This window comes from Salmo salar, chromosome 03 (assembly GCF_965601325.2).
Source record: "Salmo salar chromosome 03, fSalSal1, whole genome shotgun sequence".
Classification (NCBI taxonomy): domain Eukaryota; kingdom Metazoa; phylum Chordata; class Actinopteri; order Salmoniformes; family Salmonidae; genus Salmo; species Salmo salar.
The window spans coordinates 79,425,009-79,450,765 of record NC_138293.1 but is presented as its reverse complement, the minus strand read 5'-3'; the positions used below and the strand labels follow the sequence as shown (position 1 = coordinate 79,450,765).

The 25,757-nt window shown below is 43.7% G+C and overlaps 1 protein-coding gene across 7 annotated transcripts in view; it reads left to right on the top strand.

The window, feature by feature from the left end:
- The first annotated feature begins 17,556 nt into the window (after positions 1-17,556).
- The window catches only part of LOC106601728 (C-Jun-amino-terminal kinase-interacting protein 4), a 51,164-nt gene continuing 42,963 nt past the window's right edge, over positions 17,557-25,757 (top strand). For 6 of the 7 annotated variants that reach the window (XM_082972788.1, XM_045715491.2, XM_082972787.1 and 3 more), the window contains exon 1: positions 17,559-18,082. In XM_082972788.1, the coding sequence (XP_082828914.1) occupies positions 17,783-18,082 (300 nt within the window). In that variant the 5' untranslated portion in view covers positions 17,559-17,782. Of the gene's footprint in view, positions 18,083-25,757 lie in introns of all 7 variants that reach the window. The other variant, XR_014391694.1, reaches the window with a different exon arrangement.

The window sequence follows — 25,757 nt, the reverse complement described above, 5'->3', positions numbered from 1 at the left end:
CCCAACGGAAAAACATGCACTTATGTGTGACTCCAATTCAACCACAACGAACTTCAGCTGTGCCTGATTGGGAGCCACACACGGCCCAAAACAAAGAAATACAAAAAAATAGAAAAAGAACATTGAACGCCCACCCAATGTAACACCCTGGCCTAACCAAAATAAAGAACAAAAAACCCCTCTCTATGGCCAGGGCGTTACAGTACCCCCCCAAGGTGCGGACTCTGGCCGCAAAACCTGACACTGAAGGGGAGGGTCTGGGTGGGCCTTCTTACGGTGGTGGCTCAGGTGCGGGACGTGGCCTCTGCCCCACCCTTGGCGTCGCCCTCTTAGGTGGCGCACCTGGCCGCGCCGAAGGTCTGGTGGGCGACCCTGACTTCGCCCGCCTGGCGGGCGACCCTTGTTGCGCCTGGCTGGCGGACGACCCTAGCTGCGCCCGGCTGGTGGGCGGCGATGGCTGCACCCGGCTGGCGGGTGTCCCTTGCTGCGCCCGGCTGGCGGGCGACGATGGCTGCGCCCGGCTGGCGGGCGACCCTTGCTGCGCCCGACTGGCGGATGACCCTGGCTGCGCCCGGCTGGCGGGCGACCCTTGTTGCGCCTGGCTGGCGGACGACCCTGGCTGCGCCCAGCTGGCGGGCGGCCCTTATTGCGCCTGGCTGGCGGACGACCCTGGCTGCGCTCAGCTGGCGGGCGGCGATGGCTGCGCCCAGCTGGCGGGTGTCCCTTGCTGCGCCTGGCTGGCGGGCGGCGATGGCTGCGCCCGGCTGGCGGGCGACCATGGCTGCGCCCAGCTGGCGGGCGGCGATGGCTGTGCCCGGCTGGCGGGTGTCCCTTGCTGCGCCCGGCTGGCGGACGACCCTGTCTGCACCCGGCTGGCGGGCCATTCTGGCAGATCCGGACAGGCGGCCACTCTGGCAGCTCCGGACAGGCGGGCCACTCTGGCAGCTCCGGACAGGCGGGCCACTCTGGCAGCTCCCGGACAGGCGGGCCACTCTGGCAGCTCCGGACAGGCGGGCCACTCTGGCAGCTCCGGACAGGCGGGCCACTCTGGCAGCTCCGGACAGGCGGGCCACTCTGGCAGCTCCGGACAGGCGGGCCACTCTGGCAGCTCCGAACAGGCGGGCCACTCTGGCAGCTCCGAACAGGCGGGCCACTCTGGCAGCTCTGAACAGGTGGGCCACTCTGGAGGCCTAGTCCTGGGAGGTGGCACCGGACGGACCAGGATGGGGAGACCCACTGGTGGCCTGGTCCTAGGAGGAGGCACAGGACTGACTAGGATGGGGAGACCCACTGGTGGCCTGGTCCTAGGAGGAGGCACAGGACTGACCAGGATGGGGAGACCCACTGGAGGCCTGGTCCGTGGAGCAGGCACAGGACTGACCAGGATGGGGAGACCCACTGGAGGCCTGGTCCGAGGAGGAGGCACAGGACAGACCAGGATGGGGAGACCCACTGGAGGCCTGGTCCGAGGAGGAGGCACAGGCTTAACCAGGATGGGGAGACCCACTGGTGGACTGGTCCGAGGAGGAGGCACAGGCTTAACCAGGATGGGGAGACCCACTGGCGGACTGGTCCGAGGAGGAGGCACGGGCTTGACCAGGATGGGAAGACATGTAGGAGGCCTGGTTCTGGGTGTAGGCACAGGACGTGCAGGGCTGGGAAGACATGCAGGAGGCCTGTTTCTGGGCGTAGGCACAGGACGTGCAGGGCTGGGAAGACATGCAGGAGGCCTGTTTCTGGGCGCAGGCACAGTCTTCAACAGACGGCCAGCACGCACCTCAGGACGAGTATGGAGAACTGACTCAGGTGACATCAATTCACTGACACGCTCCATAGAATGCCGTGCCTTATGCACCAAACCAGCAGGTCTCTCATCTCTCTCTCCTCCAATCTCCCCATCAACTCCTTCACTGTCTCTGCTTTCCAGCCTTCGCTCACCTCCAACGTCAACCCGACTGGCTCTGGTTCTGACCTCGGCACCGCCGACTGTCCCGTGTGCCCCACCTCCGTGTCTGATCTCGTAAACGTTTTGACCCAACCCCCTGGTCTGTCACAGTACATGTTTTATGTACTGTGACACACTGTGGGTGGGTAGTCTGTTTTATGTACTGTGACACACTATGGGTGGGTAGTCTGTTTTATGTACTGTGACAGACCAGGGGGTTGGGTCAAAACGTTTACGAGATAAGACACGGACAGAGTAGGATTAGCTCAGTTTCAAAGTTGTTTATTAAAAATAATAGTTCAAAAAGAAAATAATAGGTCTCCACCATGAGACCCTCTCCGGGATACCATCTTCTGGGCTCCGGGTCTTGCTGCATCCTGTCGGGATCAAAACTGCACTCACTCCTGTTACCTCTGTAACCGTCCCCAAATATATGGGAGTCCTTTCTTCCCCTACTCTCCCTGTGTGCTGCCCTTCTGGCAGCTTTATGGGACTTGCAATCAGCCCCAATTAGTCCTGGCCAGAGAGCTCACCGAGACCTGGCACATCCAGCAAATGGAGCCATCGCCTCATGATGTATACTCCGTCTGTCACCAGGCCTCGACGTGTCTCCCCCTGGTGGCTGAGCTGCTGTACGCCACAGTACAGTAATTATATTGGACTTTGTCTATGAAGAGGTGGCTGTTTATATCACCTGCACCACCTTTGCCTTCTATAGGTTAGTTGTGTAAGGTTCTGTATTTATTTTCTTAGTCAACCTTGTGTTCTGTTATGTTGTGTTCTTGAAAGTAACCATGTTTCTTTGTGTTCTTGAACGTAGCCCTGTCTTTCATTTTTTATTTATTGATTTCACCTGTATTAGTTTCTCACCTGGTCTCATCAGCTCCTTATTTAGTTCAGTTCATTCTGTTTGTGCCTTTGTGAGGTATTGTTCAGTTTGACTCTACTAAGCCTTTTCCTGGCTCGTTTGTGAGAACCAGTTATAGCCTTCAGTCCTAGTTTTGGTTCACCTGCCTGTTTGCTTACTTATGTATGACCATTGCCTGCCTGTGACTACGATTCCTGCCTTCTGCGAAATAAACACCTGCTGCACTCTGTGCGTGAATCTACACCTTTTTCTCCCTGAGTACTTATTAGAAGTTGTAGTGTGTTTGTACTTACAGTAGGCGATGGACTCGTTTTTGATAGATATCTAATCACTCTGGTGTCTCTACTGTTTTGGTTGAACTCAGTCTTATGTGTCATGTGTGTCATAGCAGCTCGGCACAGGATTTTATGCCCCCCTTATTAGCCCACACTCAATATTTATTTGTAGCAGTATCAAAATAAGAAACTAACAAATAAACATAATTTTTTTTTAATGACACATAAGGAAGAGCTATATGATCTAAGTTCATAGTAGTTAATCATAGTATGTTGATTGCATTTATTTCAACATACACGACCGGTCAAAGGTTTTAGAACACCTACTCATTCAAGGGTTTCTCTTTATTTTTACTATTTTCTACATTGTAGAATAATATTGAAGACATCAAAACTATGAAATAACACTTGGAATCATGAAGTAACCCAAAAAGTGTTAAACAAATCAAAATATATTTTATATTTGATATTCTTCAAATAGCCACCCTTTGCCTTGATGACAGCTTTGCACACTCTTGGCATTCTCACAACCAGCTTCAGGAAGTAGTCACCTGGACGTGTGGCGTTTGAGCCAATCAGTTGTGTTGTGACAAGGAGGGTTACCTCTGCTGCAGAGGGTAAGTCCATTAGAGTTACCAGCCTCAGAAATTGCAGCCCACAAAGTTTCAAGTAACAGACGCATCTCAACATCAACTGTTCAGAGGAGACTGTGTGAATCAGGCCTTCGTGGTCGAATTGCTGCAAAGAAACCACTACTCAAGAACACCAATAAGAAGAAGAGACTTGCTTGGGCCAAGAAACACGGGCAATGAACATTAGACCGGTGGAACTTCGGTGCGGAGTCCAAATTTGAGATTTTTGGTTCCAACCGCTGTGTCTATGTGAGACGCGGTGTGGGTGAATGGATGATCTCCGCATGTGTATTTCCCACCGTAAAGCATGGAGGAGGAGGTGTGATGGTGTGCTTTGCTGGTGACACTGTCTGTGATTTATTTAGAATTCAAGGCACACTTAACGAGCATGGCTACCACAGCATTCTGCAGCGATACGCCATCCCATCTGGTTTGGGCTTAGTGGGACTATAATTTCTTTTTTCAACACACCTCCAGGCTGTGTAAGTGCAATTTTACCAATAAGGAGAGGGATGGAGTGCTGCATCAGATGACCTGGCCTCCACAATCCCCCGACCTCAACCAAATTAAGATGGTTTGGGATGAGTTGGAAAGAAAAGCAGCCAACAAGTGCTCAGCATATGTGGGAACTCCTTCAAGATTGTTAGAAAAGCATTCCATGTTAAGCTGGTTGAGAGAATGCCAAGAGTGTGCAAAGATGTCATCAAGGCAAAGGGTGGCTATTTGAAGAATCTCAAATATAAAATATATTTTGATCTGTTTAACACTCTTTTGGTTACTACATGATTCCATATGTGTTATTTCATAGTTTTGATGTCTTAAAAATAAAGAAAAACCCTTGAATGAGTAGGTGTTCTAAAACTTTTGACTGGTAGTGTATGCTTGTTTAACAGTTTTTGATAAGGAATGATCACACCCTGGGGGTACGTTTGAAAATGAATGGGAGAAAAATATATTTTAAAATCATTTTCAGTTGAAAATGCTGTGTACACGGACCACCTCCCATGAAAATTATGCAATAAAGTAAATGGCATCATTCCAAGTCCATTGCTTTTTTTTATTCACTTAAAGGTACACTCCGTGATGTGACAGCATCATGCAAAGTGGGGCGACAAACACGTCAAAAAACAGATTACAAATCACCCAAATTATGTGGCAGTCTTGGAAGATTAGAATTTTGTTTTTTTGTTTTCTGTAAGCCTGCTGTGACATGATATCATATCGCTGAGTCTACCTCTCTCAACCTGTCCTCTACTGCCCTCTGACAGTCAGGAAGTGGAAATGCTTAAGGAACTGAAAGACTATGTGCCTGAAAACCCTCAAGTAAAGACTATCAGAATCATCCTCCACGGACCAGTCGGAGCGGGAAAATCCAGCTTAATCAACTCCATCAATTGTGTGTTTCAGGGTCACATTACAAATATCACCTTGGCCAACTTCGCTGCTGCAGGTGAAAGCATTACCAGAAAAGAAAGTTAGTTCAGTAAGTTATAAGCAAGTGTTATATGAAACCCATTGAGTGAAACCATAACATATTAAAGCAAATGGATGTGAATACTCATCAAATTGTATAATTCATTAGAAATGCACATCCTATTTTACAGTACGAAACCCACAAAATCTAAAAAAGAAAAACATGGAATCTATTTCCCATTGGTGTTCAATGATGTCATGGGTCTGGGGAAAAGTGTCAAAGGTGTGCATAAGGTTGACATCATCAAGGCCCTAAAGAGCCATGTAAAAGAGGGCCACAAGGTAAAGTAAACAAAGTGAAACACAATATCACCAACAAGGAATCTCTGTTATAGTCAGTTAGTCAGTATTGATTAAAACACATTTTTTAAATTTCACTCTTGTCTAGTTTAATCCCATATCACCATTATCAGAAGAGGATCCTGGCTACATAAATACCCACAGTTCGGAGGACAGAGTTCACTGTCTGGTCAGTGTCATGCCAGCTGATAAAATGGCTGTCTTGATTGGTGTCATCCAGAAGATGAGGAACATCAGAGTAGGAGCCGCTGATATGGGTGAGAGTGAAAATGTTAGCGTCAGACCTGTGTTCAAATACTATTAGGGTATTTCAAAAGTCATTTGGAAGTTAGTATTTTGATATATTTCATTTGAATGTACCAGTAGTTGTATATTGGAATATATTTGGAAATACACTTGGAAAGTATTGGCATGTATTTTAAAATATACAAATATACTTCTATACTACCATGCATTGGAACCAGGTCTGGTTGGTATTTGAAATAATCTATTTGGAAATAAGTATTTGAAAATACTTTCATAGTATAAGGTAAGGGTATGGGTAAAGGTTAGGGTAAGGATGTCCCAAGGAATCCTGGAGAGTGTCAGGAATCCCGCTTCCTGAGTCTGTTTCTGCCTGAGATGACTGTTTTTGTTTACGTGTTGTCTAAGGTTCCTGAACGCACCCTGTCTGGTTGCCAGGCAATGAGGTTAGGCGGGAGATCTATTTATTACCCGCACCTGCATCTCATCAACCTTCTGCACACCTGGTCCTGATCTTCACCTCTTCATATGCCCTGACCTGACATCCATTCCCTGCCGGATCGTTAGCAACGAACAGTATGTTGTGCCAGCGTATCAGCCTCATGTTTCCTGAGATAGTTTTGTTGTTTGGTGCTTGTTACTGGTTACTCACTCCCGTTTACTCTGTCTACAGTCATTCTCCCGGAACATTCAACTCCCTTGCCTGGCCGTCGGTGGATACAGTGACTTCATTGGATCAACCCATTTACTCTCATCAACTCACCTCCGCTGCCGCTCCGTCTCCTGGATCACTCAAATTACACATCAAGACTACCAATAAATACTCACCTTGTCCTGGTTTGCTTCTGGGTTCTGTCTTAGAGAATCGTGACAGGATAGCACTGACTAAAATGGTGCGTTGGGATGCTATCGAAAACTTTAACATTTGAAACAAGCATGGGAACAAGCATTAGTTGTTACACCTCTGTAATTACAGACTGCAATTACCGCCAGTTACATGTTGTTATCACAGTGTAACTATGAATTATTACAATTCAATCCAATACTTGTAATGAATTACACTGTAAGTCCTTATTACAGCAATCACACTGTAATAATGACCCTTAAAATGAAGTGTTACGCAATCATTTGAAAAAACGTTCAAATACTTCCAATAGAAGTAGTTGATTTGGGCCACATTATTTGAAAATACTCAAATACACAGTAAATAAGTATTAAATATAAAATGATCAAATACACATATATTTCAACCCAGGTCAGAAAATTACTGTACATTGCTATTATTTTGATGGTCACACAAACTAATAGTATTATAGGTGTACTATGTCTTTGAGTAGGCGCGTCATCGCATTGCCTGGAGAGAAAAAGGACTGCTGGATTAAATCAGTTTGCTCTGGCAGGGATTCCCCAAAAAGGTTATTCTCACCAGAGTGGATGACGCCTGTCCATTGGTGAAGAAACACCTGAAAAACATCTATCTGAGCAAGTACATAAAGGAGAAGGTGAGTAAAAAAAGCATCTGATTGTATTATGAAAGACTGTAAGATTTGTTAACCATCAAAGGGTGGCTAGCCAGTGTCCCTAATACATTGTCATGACGTTGGCCTGTGGGTAAGGTTTATGACCCCCCCCCCCCCCCATAAATACCTTTCTCCCTTCCCCTCTCCAACCCTACTGAAGGACTTGAATAGCCTGTGTTAAATATAGAGAGTCTGGGAACATCAAACAAATGGGGAAAGGAACCATATTTTGGTAATAAAACCAGTTAGAAATATGCTTGGGAACGTAATGAGTATGTATGTAAGGTTCAGTTGTCATCTGAGACATTATGACTGATGACAGGACGACATAAACTGTACCTGAGAAAGTATACACCCTCTAGTTATCAGAGTAACATGGAATTGTTATGCAATTGAAATGTTTGATATTGAAATTGTTTGTTAGGAGATTAAATGTAATTTTAGCTTCCAAATGAGAGAATTGGGTTTTCATAAGGAAAGTGCCCTGCTTGATCAGTGGCCCACCCCTATGAAGAGGAGGGGTTATAAACGATGAAACACATCCACCCCCTCTCCACTATATAAGCCTTTGACGAAAAGATAACCAGGTTGTTCCAGTACGTGAGGTCTGCAGCCTCTACGTTAGAAGGACACACAGGTCAAGGACAGAACTAAGCCAACCTCGGCGTGAGCTATGGTATGAACTGGTATGAACTTTGAGCTTATTCACTACAGAAGTGCTACTTCCTAGCCGTTGAGTTAGCAGCGGCCGCTGTAGACGTGGGCTAGGAAAGGACGGACGACGGATCCAGTCTAACAGACGGACGAAGATACCACCACGTATCCAATTCACCATCAGAGACATTCTTCCAAGTACAGGGAGATCTGTTGGCCAACCCGGCCAGCATCTACGACCAATCTACCAAAGCGCAGCTCAGAGTAAATATTTATTGCATTTTCCTTTTCCAAATGGGCGGTAATTTAGAATGCATAAGATCATGTATTTACGATAGCATAGCTGCTGTTTCTTTATTCCTAAGTCTTCCCGCTCTTTCATTCAAGCCCAACCCCCTTTCCTTTGTGTAACCAGCCGTCATATCTGTTCCGTCTACCGGGACGTTTTCTGTATGACATCATTTGTATTCTGTGTATATGTAATTCTGTGTGATTAGGTATGTAGTAAAGAAATAATTAAACCCAATTTGGTATTGCTGATTCAACTTGTTAGCCAGGGTTCGTGAAGATAGCCAAGAATTTACAACTTTCATTATGAGACTGAAAATAAGATAAGGGTTAATATTGACTGCTACTGATGTAAAGTATTACTAAGTATTTTAAGAGTTTATTCGGAAGATAACGGCTCTATAAACGTTCTTCCGTGGTGCCCCGACTTTCTAGTTAATTACATTTACATGATTAGCTTAATCAGGTAATATTAATTAGAGAAAGAATTTTATAGGTTAGCATGTCATATCACTTAATCCGGCATAGCCAAAGACACGACATATAACGCCCCGTGCGAGGAATCTAAAATAGGATGAAGCTTTCATTTTGATTCAGCCTATTTAAAATTGAAAAGCAGATTACATAATATACCAAGTTTATTATATACATTATGGGAATTGTAGACCGGAATTATTGGTGCGTGTGTGCTCTGGAGAATCGCCTCCGTGTTGTGCTCTGACATAGTCAGTGGCGAGCATAAGCTATACAGTTCTGTATTTGGGCTGATAAAGCTATCTGAGAAATAGCGCGTTTGGCCAAACGCTGGGCTATTTCTGCCTCGCGCGTTTCAGACGCGTGTTGGCTAGGTCATTATTAATTTCTCGAGCGAGGACAAAGAGCCAGCCGATTGAAATTTAGGAGAGATTAGCTTGACCAGCGATAAGTATCTCTCTGTCTCTCTCGCATTTCGATGCGAGTAGACCATGGTGCATTTTGTTGTTTGCCGCGAGTTCCGGTTAAAACATCGTCAAATATCGCCAAAAAGGGTTTGAACATAATACGTTATAAGTAAAACCTTTCCCTTGCCAAGGGAATCCTATGTTGAGCATTTTTCCGGCATCAAGTAGCATTAGCTTGCTCGAGATGCTAAGCTAACAAAAGGGAAAACAGCCATTTTGTTTTGTGCCACATTGTAATTCATCCGACTTGAGTTGGATTTCAGAGTGTGCCAGCAGGGACCTCTGAAGAGTCACCAGTACTTTTCTTCAAGAATAATTAGTCAGGTGACACTCAAGTCGTTACTCATGATATCCAGACGGATATCGATGTCTTATTCAATTGAACTAATAAGTGAAATTGCCAGATTTACATTCTCAAGTGGATCTTTAAAAAAAATATCCAAATTGATGAGTTTTCTAAATGAGACATTGTAATTTTTCCCACATTAACCTAGATGAATAAACCTCTCAGGTTAATTAAAGTTTATATCCCAAATAGCCTATACAGGTTTGATTTATCATTAAAATTGATCAATCAGTAAAATTAGGTTTTTGCAAAACCCATTCACTAATCCAGTACTGACAGAAGTCCCGCCCCCGCGGGAATCCCATGTGGCTTCAGCCCAAGGAAGAAGTGTACCATAGTGGGGAGTGTTCCCAACATTTGATCGACTGTTTACACTTATGAAATCCAATCAATGGAGATTGTATGGATTATCGTCTCATTCAATTTAATAAGTTAAATTGTTGAACATACCTTAATGTTCTTCCAATCAAATGAGACACTTTTAAAACTTCTCATATTAACCTGGATGAAGCAATCTCAGGTTAATTCAAGTTTAATACCCAGATAGCCTACCCAGGTAGGATTAATCATTGGCATTGATTAATTAATTCAATTTGCTTTTGCAAATTCATTCACGTCCAACTTCCACATTACGGGTACAGTACTGATGGTTCGTCAACATCTATAAATAGATTAAACTTGTCTATGCAGCTTCCAATGAATTCCAAACCCAAACATTGAAAAAAATTAGGAACATTTTTCCTCTAAATTTTTCTAATAATGTGCAAGCTACCAAAGGAGGTGGTCACCACTCCTCCACTAATTAGTGAACCTCAACCCATAAAAGGATCGATCTCTGACCTCAGCAGGGATACCAACCCTAATTATGACATTAGCGAAAACACAGCCGAAATTGCGAACGCTCTCCAAAATCAACCATCAAACACAGGCTTTGTGACGGTTCTCTCCACTTTAGCACTTATGTATCGCCATCAAAGGTTGGCATCGATCCAATACCACAGTGCACAGCTGAAGCACGTGCAAGACATGGCTAACATGAGGGCAAAGGTGGAGAGAACTGAGCAACTATTGACAAAAGCAGGAAATGAAAACATTCTGCTAGTCGAGGAACTGCGTTTGAAATCGGAAGAATTAAAAGTAATTGCAAATACTTATGACGATGAACGAGTACAAACTCTCCAACAAAATCATCATCTGCAGGAACAACTCGATTTAGCCAAAACTAAATACGATGTAGTCCAATCCAAATTAGATAAATCTGTCGAGTTATCTATAAACAGGAGCGCACAATTTGATAACATGCAGGCAGTTTTGTTGAACGTTACTCAAGGTAACAATGTTCTACTCCAAATTCTGCAGACCAAAGACGATCAGTTGATGAACACAATGACAAAGTTGGATGACAAATCAGCAGAACTTATTGAAGTTGCTGACCAAATGAATGATGAGAGAACTCAGGTGATGAGGATGGAAATATTGATTTCTAAGCAAGCAGAGGAAATCTCATCACTGAATCTCTCGCTCCGTACTCGAGACCTCTATCTGCAAACCATGACAGATAAGTTTGAGACCGAAAGGAGCAGGTGTGACACTCACGTGTCCAAAAGTGGTACTCTAAGCGCTCAAGTGGACTCTGCAATGCAGCAGAAGACCACCCTTAGGTACCATCTGGAGGAAGTCCAGAATGGTCACGCTCTACAGCATGACTACCCATCCAAGCAACCGGAGTCCGGGACTCAAAGGAGTGAAGACGATAGGTTTCAGACATTGCCTCCATCATGTGTCCCTCAGTCTTCTCCTCTTGGCCATTCGGCACTGAGTAATATGGAGCCTCTTGGCCAACAAAGCCAAAGCTTGGCTTCTCCTCTTGGCCTGTTGGCCCCAATTTCTCCACAGGATGAAGCCAACCCTCTCCGCCCGCTTGGCGCGGAATACCTTGACAAACTCGTCAAGAATTTCCCCACCTTTGACCCCGTTCCAGGTCAGCCAAACGATACTGAGACGTTCCAAGCTGACATAGAGGACGCGTTGGGTGGCTACCCGAATGCTACGGGTTCTGACAGGGTTTACCTGTTGAAGCAAACGTCGAATAGACACGTGACAAGGTTCATTCGTCTACAACAGCAACACGTGCTAAATGACTACGCTAAACTTGCCACAGCTTTGAAATTAGAATTCAGTGGTTCTGCGACTCGCAAACACGATAGCTCACTGGCTAACACGGTCAAACAAGCTCGGAACGAACACCCACAAGCTTTCTATCATAGGCTTCGTTCAGCTTACGTTGGCCTACTCACAGAAACAGGAATGGAAGAGCTGTTACCATTCAAACAAATGTTTCTGTCGAACATGTATCCCACCTTCATTACCTACTTGGGCCCTGCAGCCCACGTTGGCTTGCCTATCTTACAACTCAGAGAGCTTGCAAGCACAGCTTTTGAGGCATCAAAAGCTTGCAACACTAAGAGCCCTGACCACTCGGTTTTGAAGTTTGACCAGGAGCACTCACTCCAGTTAGAGGGTGCATTATCAGGTATTGGAGCGTCGAGAGATGACGCACAACAACAGTTCCTACCATGAAACCATGATTCCAATAACCGCCGCGGTCTAAATAACTGTAAAGTACGTCGCCTTCAAAACGACTACAATCAACCTGTTCGCTACGTTCCTGCACCCAACCCCCACAAAGTGTCAGAGCACAAGGGTAACAAAGGGTTGAAGGACGATCAAAACGTAGACCAATGTTCTCCAGAAGTCCCACTACGGGAAGAACTAAAGCGAGAACAATTTGAGAAAAGGGTAAAAGATAAGTCACAAGGACTAGACGGGGAATTACCGGACACCAGGTCCGCAGAAATTAACACCCATAGCAAGGACGTTAAAGTTCAAATTTCTCCCGCTCTCATTCAAGACCCTATCCAGGGCCCGCTTGATCAAGAAACAAGCCCCTGGGCTTCGTCTGTAGACTCTGATACAAAAGTTGCGAAGAAAAAGGTCAAATGCTTCGTTAAAGCCAAGCCCACTCAAAATCGGAAAAGTCAATCTGCTTCCACCTTGAACAGAAATGGCATATCACGTCGTTGCGAACGACCACTCCACTTTGTGGGGAATATGTCCACTAACCACGAATCTAAACGGCCATACCTGGAAACAGTCCTGAAGGATTGCTTAACTTGTCATGCGCTAATTGATTCGGGTGCGACAATATCACTCATCTCTCAAACATTGTTTGATGATCTCAAAAGGGTTTTGAAGCCAACTAAACGTTGGTTAAAAGTGGAACGATGCGAAACTACACTTCGAGGGGTCACTCAGACTACCTCGCCTCTCACATTGAGAGTCATGCTGAAACTACAGTTCAAGGACATATCGCTCGTTCACCCTGTGTATGTTACCAGCCTCGAAACTGTACCCCTGCTACTTGGAGCAGACTTGATGGATCGATTACTCCCATTGATGGATTGGAAAACCAACCAGGTATGGTCACAGGCCACAGTGCCTTCCCCACTGACCACACTGTCTTCCCCTAACGCTAGCTGCAACGCAGTCATTCACGAGGGGTATCTGTCGAAAGCACCCCTTGGGAAAAATACGTTTAGAAACCTCTTGGTGCAGAATCCGATCCAAGAAGATATTACGATATCTCAACACATTCCATCAGCCAATCTGATTGACCATTCTTTTCATGATTTCGAGCCAGCTGTCTCTGTGAATGAGCAACTTCCCTCCTCCTTGCAGTCGTGCAATACGGTAGTTGAGATGAACATTGATGTGCAGAGTACACTCTGCTTCTGATGATACACCTTCTGCTTTGTTGGGGACTGTCACCCCTTACAATGACACTAATGGCGTCAGTCCAGCAACTGACCCGATGACTCCCACTGGTGAAACACTTTGCGATATCACAGACCGATATCCTCGTCTCAGTTTGCAGGTACTGAAGAGGTTGCCACACGCGGACGCGGTGGTGACTGACAGACCTCGACAGCCACTGAGGGTGTGGAAGCACAAACACCAGGAGATTTGGTTGAAAGGTTACAGCCATTCTCATAATAACGCGGCCACTGACAACTCATACATAGGGTCCAACCTTTTCGTTTGCGCCTCGGACACCAACACCACCTGCTGGTGGGGGGGTCCCGAGACACAAAGAGGGGGAATAGTAGCCCAGACCCATGATGAGCCTCATCGAGGCCGGTGGGGGGGTCGAGACTACGGACAACACCGTACGAGGCCGCCAGAGCATAAATCAAATCTAGTTGTAAACTCCCCTATGAGAACAGTGAGGAGCAGACAGGCCCCTAGACGGGGATTATCTTAGAACACATCTAAGATAGTACTGAGGTGTACCACACTGGTCGTAAAGGAAGTCCAATGGACTTGTCCACCTCCAAAACAAATGGCAACAATAATCATTCCTTGCCATGTGTAGGTTCAACTACAATACAACTAGTAATATGCTCCAATCATGTGTTCCGGTAGATAATATTTCAGAATAAATCGGTAGGACAACTGGACCCCTTGAATACCAGTACCAATACCACAGTCAGTCCAGCAACACTCAGTAAGAGGATTAGTAACCTCACAAGTTAAATTGCTATTGATAATAGCGACATAGGAGTCACTCAGAGTGCAACACGGGGAAGGGAATCTCCATTGCACTCTTCCAATGGTTAACACATGCCACTAATAAATAGAACCCTCCATTCAGGAGAAAATTATTAGAAGTCATGAACCATGATCACACCACGTACGACTGGTCTAATACTTAGAGTACTTCCGTCGTGAGGTTAGCTCCTACGTGGATAACATAGCTATGAAATAGACTTCATACCTACTGCCACTACAATAGTGAAAGACACAGTGACTTGTAGAAAAACTACTACAGACTCCCTTGACACCAATTCTGACTGACCTCCAGGCACTGACCTGAAAATTACCTGACTACGTCACACTCATTCTGAACAAGTTGTAATCTGCCAGGATACTTGGTTTTCTTCCCTTGACATGCGTGATTGTGTAAGCATAATCCCGGCCAGCATCTACGACCAATCTACCGAAGCGCAGCTCAGAGTAAATATTTATTGCATTTTCCTTTTCCAAATGGGCGGTAATTTAGAATGCATAAGATAATGTATTTACGATAGCATAGCTGCTGTTTCTTTATTCCTAAGTCTTCCCGCTCTTTCATTCAAGCCCAACCCCCTTTCCTTTGTGTAACCAGCCGTCATATCTGTTCCGTCTACCGGGACGTTTTCTGTATGACATCATTTGTATTCTGTGTATATGTAATTCTGTGTGATTAGGTATGTAGTAAAGAAATAATTAAACCCAATTTGGTATTGCTGATTCAACTTGTTAGCCAGGGTTCGTGAAGATAGCCAAGAATTTACAACTTTCATTATGAGACTGAAAATAAGATAAGGGTTAATATTGACTGCTACCGATGTAAAGTATTACTAAGTATTTTAAGAGTTTATTCGGAAGATAACGGCTCTATAAACGTTCTTCCGTGGTGCCCCGACTTTCTAGTTAATTACATTTACATGATTAGCTTAATCAGGTAATATTAATTAGAGAAAGAATTTTATAGGTTAGCATGTCATATCACTTAATCCGGCATAGCCAAAGACACGACAACATGTTCCATGGTAGTTACATACACAGGTACAGCTCATTCAATTGAATTCCAACTTTATTCTTTCATTGCAGATGGAGCAGCGCAGTACTAAACTGGGAGTACCAGTAGGCTGCATCCAGCCTGTGAAGAACTACCATGAGGAAATAAACTTGGATGAAGACATGAATGTGCTGCTATTCAGGGTACGGCTCAACTTTACAGATTACTTCATCAGAAAGCCCCCACAAGATATCAAGTGTTGTGTTCAAGACCACCTAAAGGGAGACCGATTCAAGATCGAGACCGGAGCAAATCCAGTCAGAGTTGAGACCAAGACTGGAGGGTGGAAGAGACCGAGACAAGACCGAAACTAGGAAAATGTGAGTCCTATTCAAGAAGACCATGGTAGCCACTAGGGCTGTACCAAGTACTCGGACAAAACGAGTATAGTAATGGATATGGAGAATTTTCAGAATATGACTATGACACAAGTATTTTTTTTTATTATCCGTAATCAGATTTTGTTTTTAAATACGTAATCTGATTATTCGTAATTTTTGCTGCCAACACGCATCTCTCTTTCACTCAAAGTGTAAAGCTCTGTGTTCTCTAAACAACTATTGGCTAGTTCTTCTGTCTTAAGTGAAACAATATATGGGGCAAGTGAATTAGCCTACCTTCATCTAAATCTGTCTGGAATAAATGCAGGCAATAGTAGCCAGCCATGCATTAGGCTATTTATTAGCCTTTTCCGTTGATAATTGAATAAGACTAAGTAAGTACATCATGTGCATTTTGATCTGTCGGGGTCATTTACCTTTGAACAATGTGTGTGAATGAGTGAATGAACATAATGATGCTCTCTGAGAAGCGCTTTGAGTGATGGCACAGTAATTCACACTTGAGGTATAAGCTTTACCGGCATTTAAAGCACACTCCAAGGTTTCTGATCAAGAGTAATCAAGAGTAAATCCGATTATGTTGGCGCACCCCTAGTTGCCACCATAATAAGAGTTCAAAATGGCCACTGTGTTCATTCAGTATTTAGGAAGAACATATGAATTCTTTAGACATTCAGAATGGTGACAAATGCATGTTGAGGGAAAATAGAGAGCCAGTCTACAAATGATCACTAACTCCAACAGGTCTATAACAGATAAAAATATAAAATATGTTCCAACTTCCCCCGGTCTCCCCTTACTAATAGTGAGCGAGCAACTTTCAAACAATGATCCCCACTCTTCCTTACCAGAAAATCAAGGAAATGATGAGGAGCACTACAAAGTTTTAGGATATTTTTCAATGAAAGTAAAGGACAGTAATGTTAAGAGTACAGTAGGAAGACCAGAAAATAGTCAATAAGCTATTAATGTGTCATGAAAGGAGTGTGGCTATTTAGCCTGGCAAAGCGGTTTTATGGGATCTGACAATTATGAGTTTTTCACTTCCCTGGTATTGGTTGGTCTCGGCAAGAAATGATGAGTAAAAATGTATCTGACACCAAGACAAGACCGAGACACTCCTAGGCCGGACTCGAGTAGGCTACTACAACACTGAAGAGAACTGAGGGATGCATACATTATCCAGAGTCACTAGCCTATACTAGCTTACACAATCATAATACAAGCGGGTCTGTCATACAGCCACATAAAACCCCACAGAATAGTGAAGGCTACTTCTTCCTGTCATTCATTCCTTTCACATTGTTTGTTTATAACTGACAACCATGATCCCTCTTGAGTAGGACAATTTTGCCACTTGTTTTTTCTTTTTGGTTGTTTTAGTCTGTTGTTTAGGTCTTTGGGTTTGTGAGATAGTGGGTTACAAATACAATGTATAATTTATTGAAGAAATATGTTATTTATTGCATATATTATTTTAATATTTAATTAATTTATTATTTAGCTACTTCATTGAGGAAAACTTTACTTACCATGACTGATAGCTATCATAAGATGAATGCACTAACTGTAAATCGCTCTGGATAAGAGCATCTGCTAAATAACTTAAATGTCATCATTATTAGAGCAGGATCTTAAAGTATTTTGAGGACAATGGAATTTAAATAAAGATGCCTTTATTGACAGTATACTGTCCTATTACTTTGTTACATAGTAGGCTACAAATATTCGGTAAAACTACATTATCCACGTTAAAATATGACGTCATCACGTGATACTCAGCTGGGCTGCATTCAGTAAGTTTTTACGTTCTGGAACGTTCAATTGAACGGAAACGGTACTGAACGACCAGTTGAATAACGGGGAGGTTGTGGGCTGGGGGAACGCTGTCAGCATAGTCACTGCCCTTTAAATACGTCACTCGTTGCTTCAAGTCACACCTCACCACACCTACCAAACGGGAGCAAACGTACCTCAGTCTGTTCAAAAACGTTTTTTGAAAACGTGTCGTTCAGTACAAACAGTTCTGCAAAGTAGCAAACGTTCAAGTGAACTGAACGCACCTCTCTTGCGAGAAGACGGAACTGGAGGAAAACAATTATCCACGTCTATCGAACGCTTCCAGGGAGGGACAATTACACGGATATTGCCATTTAAATTCAAGCTTTTAAAGGGAATACACATTCGATTTTCTTAAAGGAAATAACGGAATTCATAGTGGCGGGGTAAGTGTAAACCCTATTCACAGGACCGATTTGTTCAAGGAAAGCAAGAAAATGGAGTTGGAGGACGGAGTAGTGTATCAGGACGACCCGGGGACATCGGCTATGATGTCGGAGCGGGTATCGGGCCTGGCCAACTCCATCTACCGCGAGTTCGAGAAACTGATAGGAAAATACGACGAAGATGTGGTGAAAGAACTGATGCCGCTCGTCGTGGCTGTGCTGGAGAACCTGGATTCGGTGTTCGCGGAAAACCAGGAGCATGAAGTGGAGCTAGAACTGTTAAAGGAGGACAACGAACAGCTCATCACGCAGTATGAACGGGAGAAAGCGCTGAGGAAACACGCAGAGGAGGTGAGTCCGGGCAGCGAACGAGGGAGAGAGATGGAGGACATTGACAGAGGATTTGAAACGCTGCCTCTCGCTGCAAGGCCACGGAGCCAGTGTTTTTCACCATCAAAGCATCCATACCGATGCCCATGTGTTGTGTAGAACATGCACGTGGTGCAACGTTGTCAACAAGGGATGCCCACGAGGCTAAAAATCTTATATTGTGCAAGGAGAGCCACGTTCGTAATATCAGTTCCCCAGTTAGATGAGTAACTGTGTGACTAGTTTAGCATCATGCTAACAGTATCATACCCATCCATTGTGGCTTGATTCACAGTAGCCTCAATTTCATCACGCACTAACACACAGAATGCCTGCGACCAATATGTTTTTCTCCTCCAAGTTTATAGGTGCGCGTTTGATGTTGCCATGAGAGGATGTAGCCCCCAGTTACAATCAACCATCCATCCTTTTTTGTCAGACTGTTTGCCTGCTTGGCTATTGTGGCCTGCAAAAACAGCTGTCAGCCTCTTATCACTTTGCATGCAAATATCTTTAGTATATTGTTTATTCTCCAAAAATAAACAGAGACACTGGGAGAACGGTCTTCCTGTCACGGTAAATCCAGTCATGGCATCAGAAACATCCCACCTGTGTTCTGCTCTCACAGCCATTAGCTCCTGTCTAGACCAGTGATGTGTATAAACTCTGGATGACTGACAGGGGGTGCTGTATTTAAACCACCTAGCAGTCATCTTGGTACTTGGCACTTGTAAAAGAGACTACAAATGTTACTGACCCCTACTTAATTCCATGTAATTTTGTTCTCTAAACATTTAATTGAAATACTGTAGAATTCCATTAATTCCAATGGAGGACTGCTCCTACTAGGGAGTACCAATATGGCCGACCAGTGGCTTCAAAGCCTCTCAATGAAGTGATAATGCTCGAGATGCCGGTGTTTGGAGGATATATTGGAATGGGTGTTATTACCATGCCAATATATCCTCAAAACACTGGCTTTGAATCACTTTTATACAATGGGTTACCAACATAATTAAAATAATGATTGACATATTATTATTCCGTTATTATTAGAGGCTTGTCTTTTTTAATATGAAGGGATATTTAACTTTCTCTGGTCATAGGAGTAACAACATGAATTGGTGCAGAAATAATGCAGTGCAACTTAAGTTTCGCCATCAGCTGGAAGACTGTTCTCTTTTTTCAGTGAAGGGAGGGAGAGAGGAGGGACGGTAAGTCAGGTGAGGAAGCTTCACCGCTGCTCCCTCCCTCCTCTCAGAGTGAGACACTTTCAAACAATGATCCCCACTCTTCCCTACCAGCAAATCAAGGAAATGATGAGGCACATATTTTTCAATGAAAGTAAAGGACAGTAATGTTAAGAGTACAGTAGGAAGACCAGAAAATAGTCGATAAGATATATATTTTTTTTCCTGTTGGAAAAGTGTTATTATTACATTTCCTTTAAAAACAGCTCATTTATATTTGTACAACATTTATACACGTAAAAACTGCATAAAAGCATAAAAACAGCATTTGAATATTACATTTACATTTGTTAAAAAGTGCATGTTGTTAAAAACAATAGAAACAACCATGAATAAAAGTACTTTTTCTTGTAAAACATCCAATCTGTAAAAGCCATTTAAAATGTATACAAATGATTTAACAAAAGTAACAACAAGATATTAATGTGTCATGAAAGGAGTGTGGCTATTTAGCCTGGCAAAGCGGTTTTATGGGATCTGATATGAGTTTTTTCACTTCCCTGGTATTGGTTGGTCTCGGCAAGAAATTACGAGTAAAAATGTATCTGACACCAAGACAAGACCGAGACACTCCTAGGCCGGACTCGAGTAGGCTACTACAACACTGAAGAGAACTGAGGGATGCATACATTATCCAGAGTCACTAGCCTATTGTCGTGTCTTTGGCTATGCCGGATTAAATGATATGACATGCTATTCTATAAAATCCTTTCTCTGTAACTAATATTACCTGATTGAGCTAATCAGGTAGATAATTAACTAGAAAGTCGGGGCACCACGAAAGAATGTTTATAGAGCTGTTATCTTCCAAATAAACTCTTAAAGACCTAGTAATCTTTTACATCAATAGCAGTCAATATTAATCGTCACCTTGTTTCAGTCTCATCTGAACATTGTAGAATTCTTGCTTATCTTCACGAACCCTGGCTAACAAGTTGAATCAGCAATACAAACTTTGGTTTAATTATTTATTTACTAAATACCTAAATAATCTCACAGAATTACATATACACAGAATGGATCATACATTGAATATTAATTATGTCCTACAAGAAAACGTCCCTGGGGGACGGAACCTGTATGACGGCAGGTTACACAAAGGAAAGGGCGTTGGGTTTGAGTGAAAGAGCGGGAAGACTGAGGAACAAAGGGAGAAGCTATGCTATCGTAAATACAGTATCTTATGCATTCTAAATTACCGTCCATTAGAAAAAGGAGAATGCAATAAATATTTACTCTGAGCTATGCATCGGTAGGTTGGTCGTAGATGCTGGCCGTGTTGCCCAACAGAGATCTTCCTTGTCCTTTGAAGAGTATCTCTGGTGGTAAACTGGATACTTGGTAGTATTGTGTTGTTTGTTAGAAGAGTCCTTTGTCCGTCCTTTCCTAGCCCACGTTTACAGCGGCCGCTGACAACTCAACGGCTAGGAGGTATCACTTCTGGAGTGAATAAGAGTTCAAAGTTCATACCAAGTTGCCATACTTTTAGCTCATGCTATATTCTGGCTGGTATAGTCGAATTTCATCCTTCTGGCATGGAGGTCGTCACCTTCACATTGAAATTTGATGCTAATTTCGTTAGGTTCTTGCTGAGGTTGGCTTAGTTCTGTAGGTGGTCTATGTCCTTCTAATATAGGGCTCTCACCCTAATGTACCCGGAACAGCTTATTATCTGAACACTTTCAACATAGGACTGTCACCCTAATGTCATCAGAACAGAAAGTTATATTTTCGTAAAGGGCTTACAGTGGGGGAAAAAAGTATTTGATCCCCTGCTGATTTTGTATGTTTGCCCACTGACAAAGAAAGGATCAGTCTATAATTTTAATGGTAGGTTTATTTGAACAGTGAGAGACAGAATAACAACAAAAATATCCAGAAAAACGCATGTAAAAAATGTTATAAAATGATTTGCATTTTAATGAGGGGAAATAAGTATTTGACCCCCTCTCAATCAGAAAGATTTCTGGCTCCCAGGTGTCTTTTATACAGGTAACGAGCTGAGATTAGGAGCACACTCTTAAAGGGAGTGCTCCTAACCGCAGCTTGTTACCTGTATAAAAGACACCTGTCCACAGAAGCAATCAATCAATCAATCAATCAATCAGATTCCAAACTCTCCACCATGGCCAAGACCAAAGAGCTCTCCAAGGATGTCAGGGACAAGATTGTAGACCTACACAAGGCTGGATGGGCTACAAGACCATCGCTAAACAGCTTGGTGAGAAGGTGACAACATTTGGTGTGATTATTCGCAAATGGAAGAAACACAAAAGAACTGTCAATATCCCTCGGCCTGGAGCTCCATGCAAGATCTCACCTCGTGGAGTTGCAATGATCATGAGAACGGTGAGGAATCAGCCCAGAACTACACGGGAGGATCTTGTCAATGATCTCAAGGCAGCTGGGACCATAGTCACCAAGAAAACAATTGGTAACACACTATGCCGTGAAGGACTGAAATCCTGCAGCACCCGCAAGGTCCCCCTGCTCAAGAAAGCATATATACATGCCCGTCTGAAGTTTGCCAATGAACATCTGAATGATTCAGAGGACAACTGGGTGAAAGTGTTGTGGTCAGATGAGACCAAAATGGAGCTCTTTGACATCAACTCAACTTGCCGTGTTTGGAGGAGGAGGAATGCTGCCTATGACCCCAAGAACACCATCTCCACCATCAAACACGGAGGTGGAAACATTATGCTTTGGGGGTGTTTTTCTGCTAAGGGGACAGGACAACTTCACCGCATCAAAGGGACGATGGACGGGGCCATGTACCGTCAAATCTTGGGTGAGAACCTCCTTCCCTCAGCCAGGGCATTGAAAATGGGTCGTGAATGGGTATTCCAGCATGACAATGACCCAAAACACACGGCCAAGGCAACAAAGGAGTGGCTCAAGAAGAAGCACATTAAGGTCCTGGAGTGGCCTAGTCAGTCTCCAGACCTTAATCCCATAGAAAATCTGTGGAGGGAGCTGAAGGTTCGAGTTGCCAAACGTCAGCCTCAACCTTAATGACTTGGAGAAGATCTGCAAAGAGGAGTGGGACAAAATCCCTCCTGAGATGTGTGCAAACCTGGTGGCCAACTACAAGAAACGTCTGACCTCTGTGATTGCCAACAAGGGTTTTGCCACCAAGTAGTTTTAGTTGTCGTTGTATCTACCAGGGCCGGACTGACTCATGTTTCAGCCTGACCGTTTAAAGACGAGAGAACTCGAGAGGTTATTTCAGAATGACCAGTAGCTGATCTGTTATGATTAGGAAGTCATGTTTTGCAGAGGGGTCAAATACTTATTTCCCTCATTAAAATGCAAATGATTTTAGAACATTTTTGACATGCGTTTTTCTGGATTTTTTGTTGTTGTTATTCTGTCTCTCACTGTTCAAATAAACCTACTATTAAAATTATAGACTGATCATTTCTTTGTAACTGGGCAAACGTACAAAATCAGCAGGGGATCAAATACTTTCCCCCCCCACTGTATATAGTGGAGGGAGAGAAGGGTGTGTTTCATAGTTTATAACCCATGTCTCTTCACAGGGGCGGGGCACTGATTGAGCAGAGCTTTAACCTTATGAAAACCCAATTCTCTCATTTGGAAGCTAAAATTACATTTCATTTTTTCACAAATAGTTTCATATTTAAACATTTAAATTGCACAATAATTCCATGTGAATCTGATAACTATAATGTGTAGACTTTCCACGATAGTGTGTCATCCTATCATTAATAAGAATGTCTCAGATGACAACTGACCTCATATTCCTTAAGTACAAACACATATTTTCAACTGGTTGGATTACCGAAATATGGTTCCTTTCCCCCCCCACCTTTTGATGTTCCCAGACTCTGTATGTTTAACAAAGGCTCTTCAAGAGTCCTTCTGTAGAGTCAAGAGAGAGAGGGAAGGGAGAAAGGTATTTATGGGGGGGGGGTCATAAACCTACCCCCAGGTCAACATCATGACACTATACTAACCCACACTGAATCATAATACAAGCGGGTCTGTCATACAGCCACATAAAACCCCACAGAATAGTGAAGGCTACTTCTTCCTGTCATTCATTCCTTTCACATTGTTTGTTTATAACTGACAACCATGATCCTTCTTGAGTAGGACAATTTTGCATAGTCAAGGATAGTCAATATGCAGTGATGATGTATTGGGTCTATAGTCTACTGCACAAACCTCATTGTTACAGAACTGTTTTTAATTGCTTGACGTTGCATAGGTTCAGGTTAAAAAAAAAATCTGAGCGGTAGATCTCGGATTGCATTTTGACTCAAAGTGATCTTGAATCAGTTGGTGACCACTGCTCTAAACTAAAGCATCAGTAATCAGACAAGAGTATAGACAAAAACAGTCAGGCTATTATACAGCGTCCATAAGTGGGCTGCAATTACCTATTGTAGTCTAGGAAAAACCCTTGAAACTGTTTATGAATGAGTAGTTACACATTTACATTTATGAGAAGTGAATCAGACAAACATTCCTAATCGGGAAAGGTACATTGGACACACACAGACACACACACACAGAGAAGATGCTGTATTCTGCCTCAGAAGCAGCAGGTTTAGTGACTCAGCAATTTATCAAGACTGCTCATCGGATGGAGAGAGGAGGGGAGGATGAGGTGAGAAAGGACAGAACAGAATTAAGAGGACAGGACAAGCGAGTGGAGAAGAGGAGAAGAGGGGAGATAAAACAGAACTGTGTTTTACTGGCACTTGCAGTATGAAGGGCTTTCATGCTATTTCTGTAGTCACACCTTTTCTCAGTGTATCATCCTGAATGAGTTGTTACTTGAGTAATCATGACATTACTACTCAAATATGTATTTTCTAAAATAATCCGGAGTGTATAATACTGTGAGAATAAAGTTCCATCCGTCAGTCTGCATCGTTTCAACTGCTTTGGATATGCATCTTAAGCTCCTCCCTCTAGTAAAGGTAACATATTAAGCCCCTCCCTCTAGTAAAGGTAAAGAAATAGGCATCAGGAATAGAAGAGGAATTTAGCATCTGTCCAGGCCCGTACACAGAGTCATGACCCTACCACAGTGGGCAGAACGATCACCATAGAGCTAAAGGTTGCCTTGCCCCTACAGCAGACCTAGGATAAGCTTATCCTACCACAATTTTTACCACAGCCATTTGGGGTCAAAATGACTAAACTGAGCTTTGATCAGTGGTTCCAGACAACTTCGTCCAAGACTGCGGGGCTTCACTTGCAGCACTGCCCAGTCTGGTTTGACCTATTTCTGTGTGTGTTTTGGTTTGTCTCCAGGTGTGTGTTTGTTGGACCTCTTGCTGCCTGGCCCTGGGTCTTAGTGAGGGAGAGTTGGATGTGACTCGGACCATTTGTCTCTCTGTAGTCCCATTGGAGCAAACTCAGCGTGTGGTGCTGTTTTAGGCCCCTCCGCTCTGTCCAGGCTGTGACACAGAAACATTGAGACACACACTCCTCCAGCCTGCCTTGGGTTTCTTCATCCCAGGAAACCCTGTGTTCCCCAGAAAATATGCAGATGAGGAGGAGGAGCGGTGGGGACCGAGGTTTTCGTATAGTAGGCTGTGCGGGTTATGATTTTCAGGTCATGTGATCCTTTGTGATGGCCAGGGCTCACTGAGAGGGAGAGACTTCCCTCTGCCTTGGCTTCTATTACATACTCTTGGGCCTGGTGATGCACCATAAACCTTCCCCATTTTACTCAATATTGACCTACTCCGTTTCCAAGGGAATGGTTTGTCAAACCCTCTTGGATTTTATCCAGGAGAAAATAAAGAGCAACATCTGTTCCCCTAATGTCTTATAGGCCACTCTGAAATATAAAAAGGAAAACGCCACATTGCTGCTCATGTTCCCTGGTGATGTTATTATATCAACGTTTCCACCCTTAGGTCTTCATCAGCCAAAAGTACCTGGATGTGCATGTGTTCTTCAGCTTTTATAGGCCACTCTGCCACGCATTGATTCTGTTGTCAGTATTTAACAGATCGCTCAAATCGAAAACACAAACCTAGAAAAATAAAAAAGGGTGTTTGGGTGTGTGCATCTTCTCACCACTATGAGGAATAAAGTCTCCATGATATAGTAGTTTATCACGCAGTTCCCTTTGTAAAAATGATTGATACACTGTTTGACTGTTTATAGAAATGTGAGTGAGCGTAAGTAGGTTTCACTCCAGTTCGACATTCATCCCTATGGTGTAGGGATAAACTGCCACTTTACAGACATGTGGCAAGTAATACTTCATCCTTAGCCAATGTTTTGAATCACTATGAATCCACATGGATGCAAACAATGTCCGCTCCCTCAGAGGTGGCACCACCAGTTCAAAAGCGGTGTGGCAAAATGTGTCTTTTCTGGGGCCTGGAGTTCTTCCTGATCATGACCTGGTCAGGTAA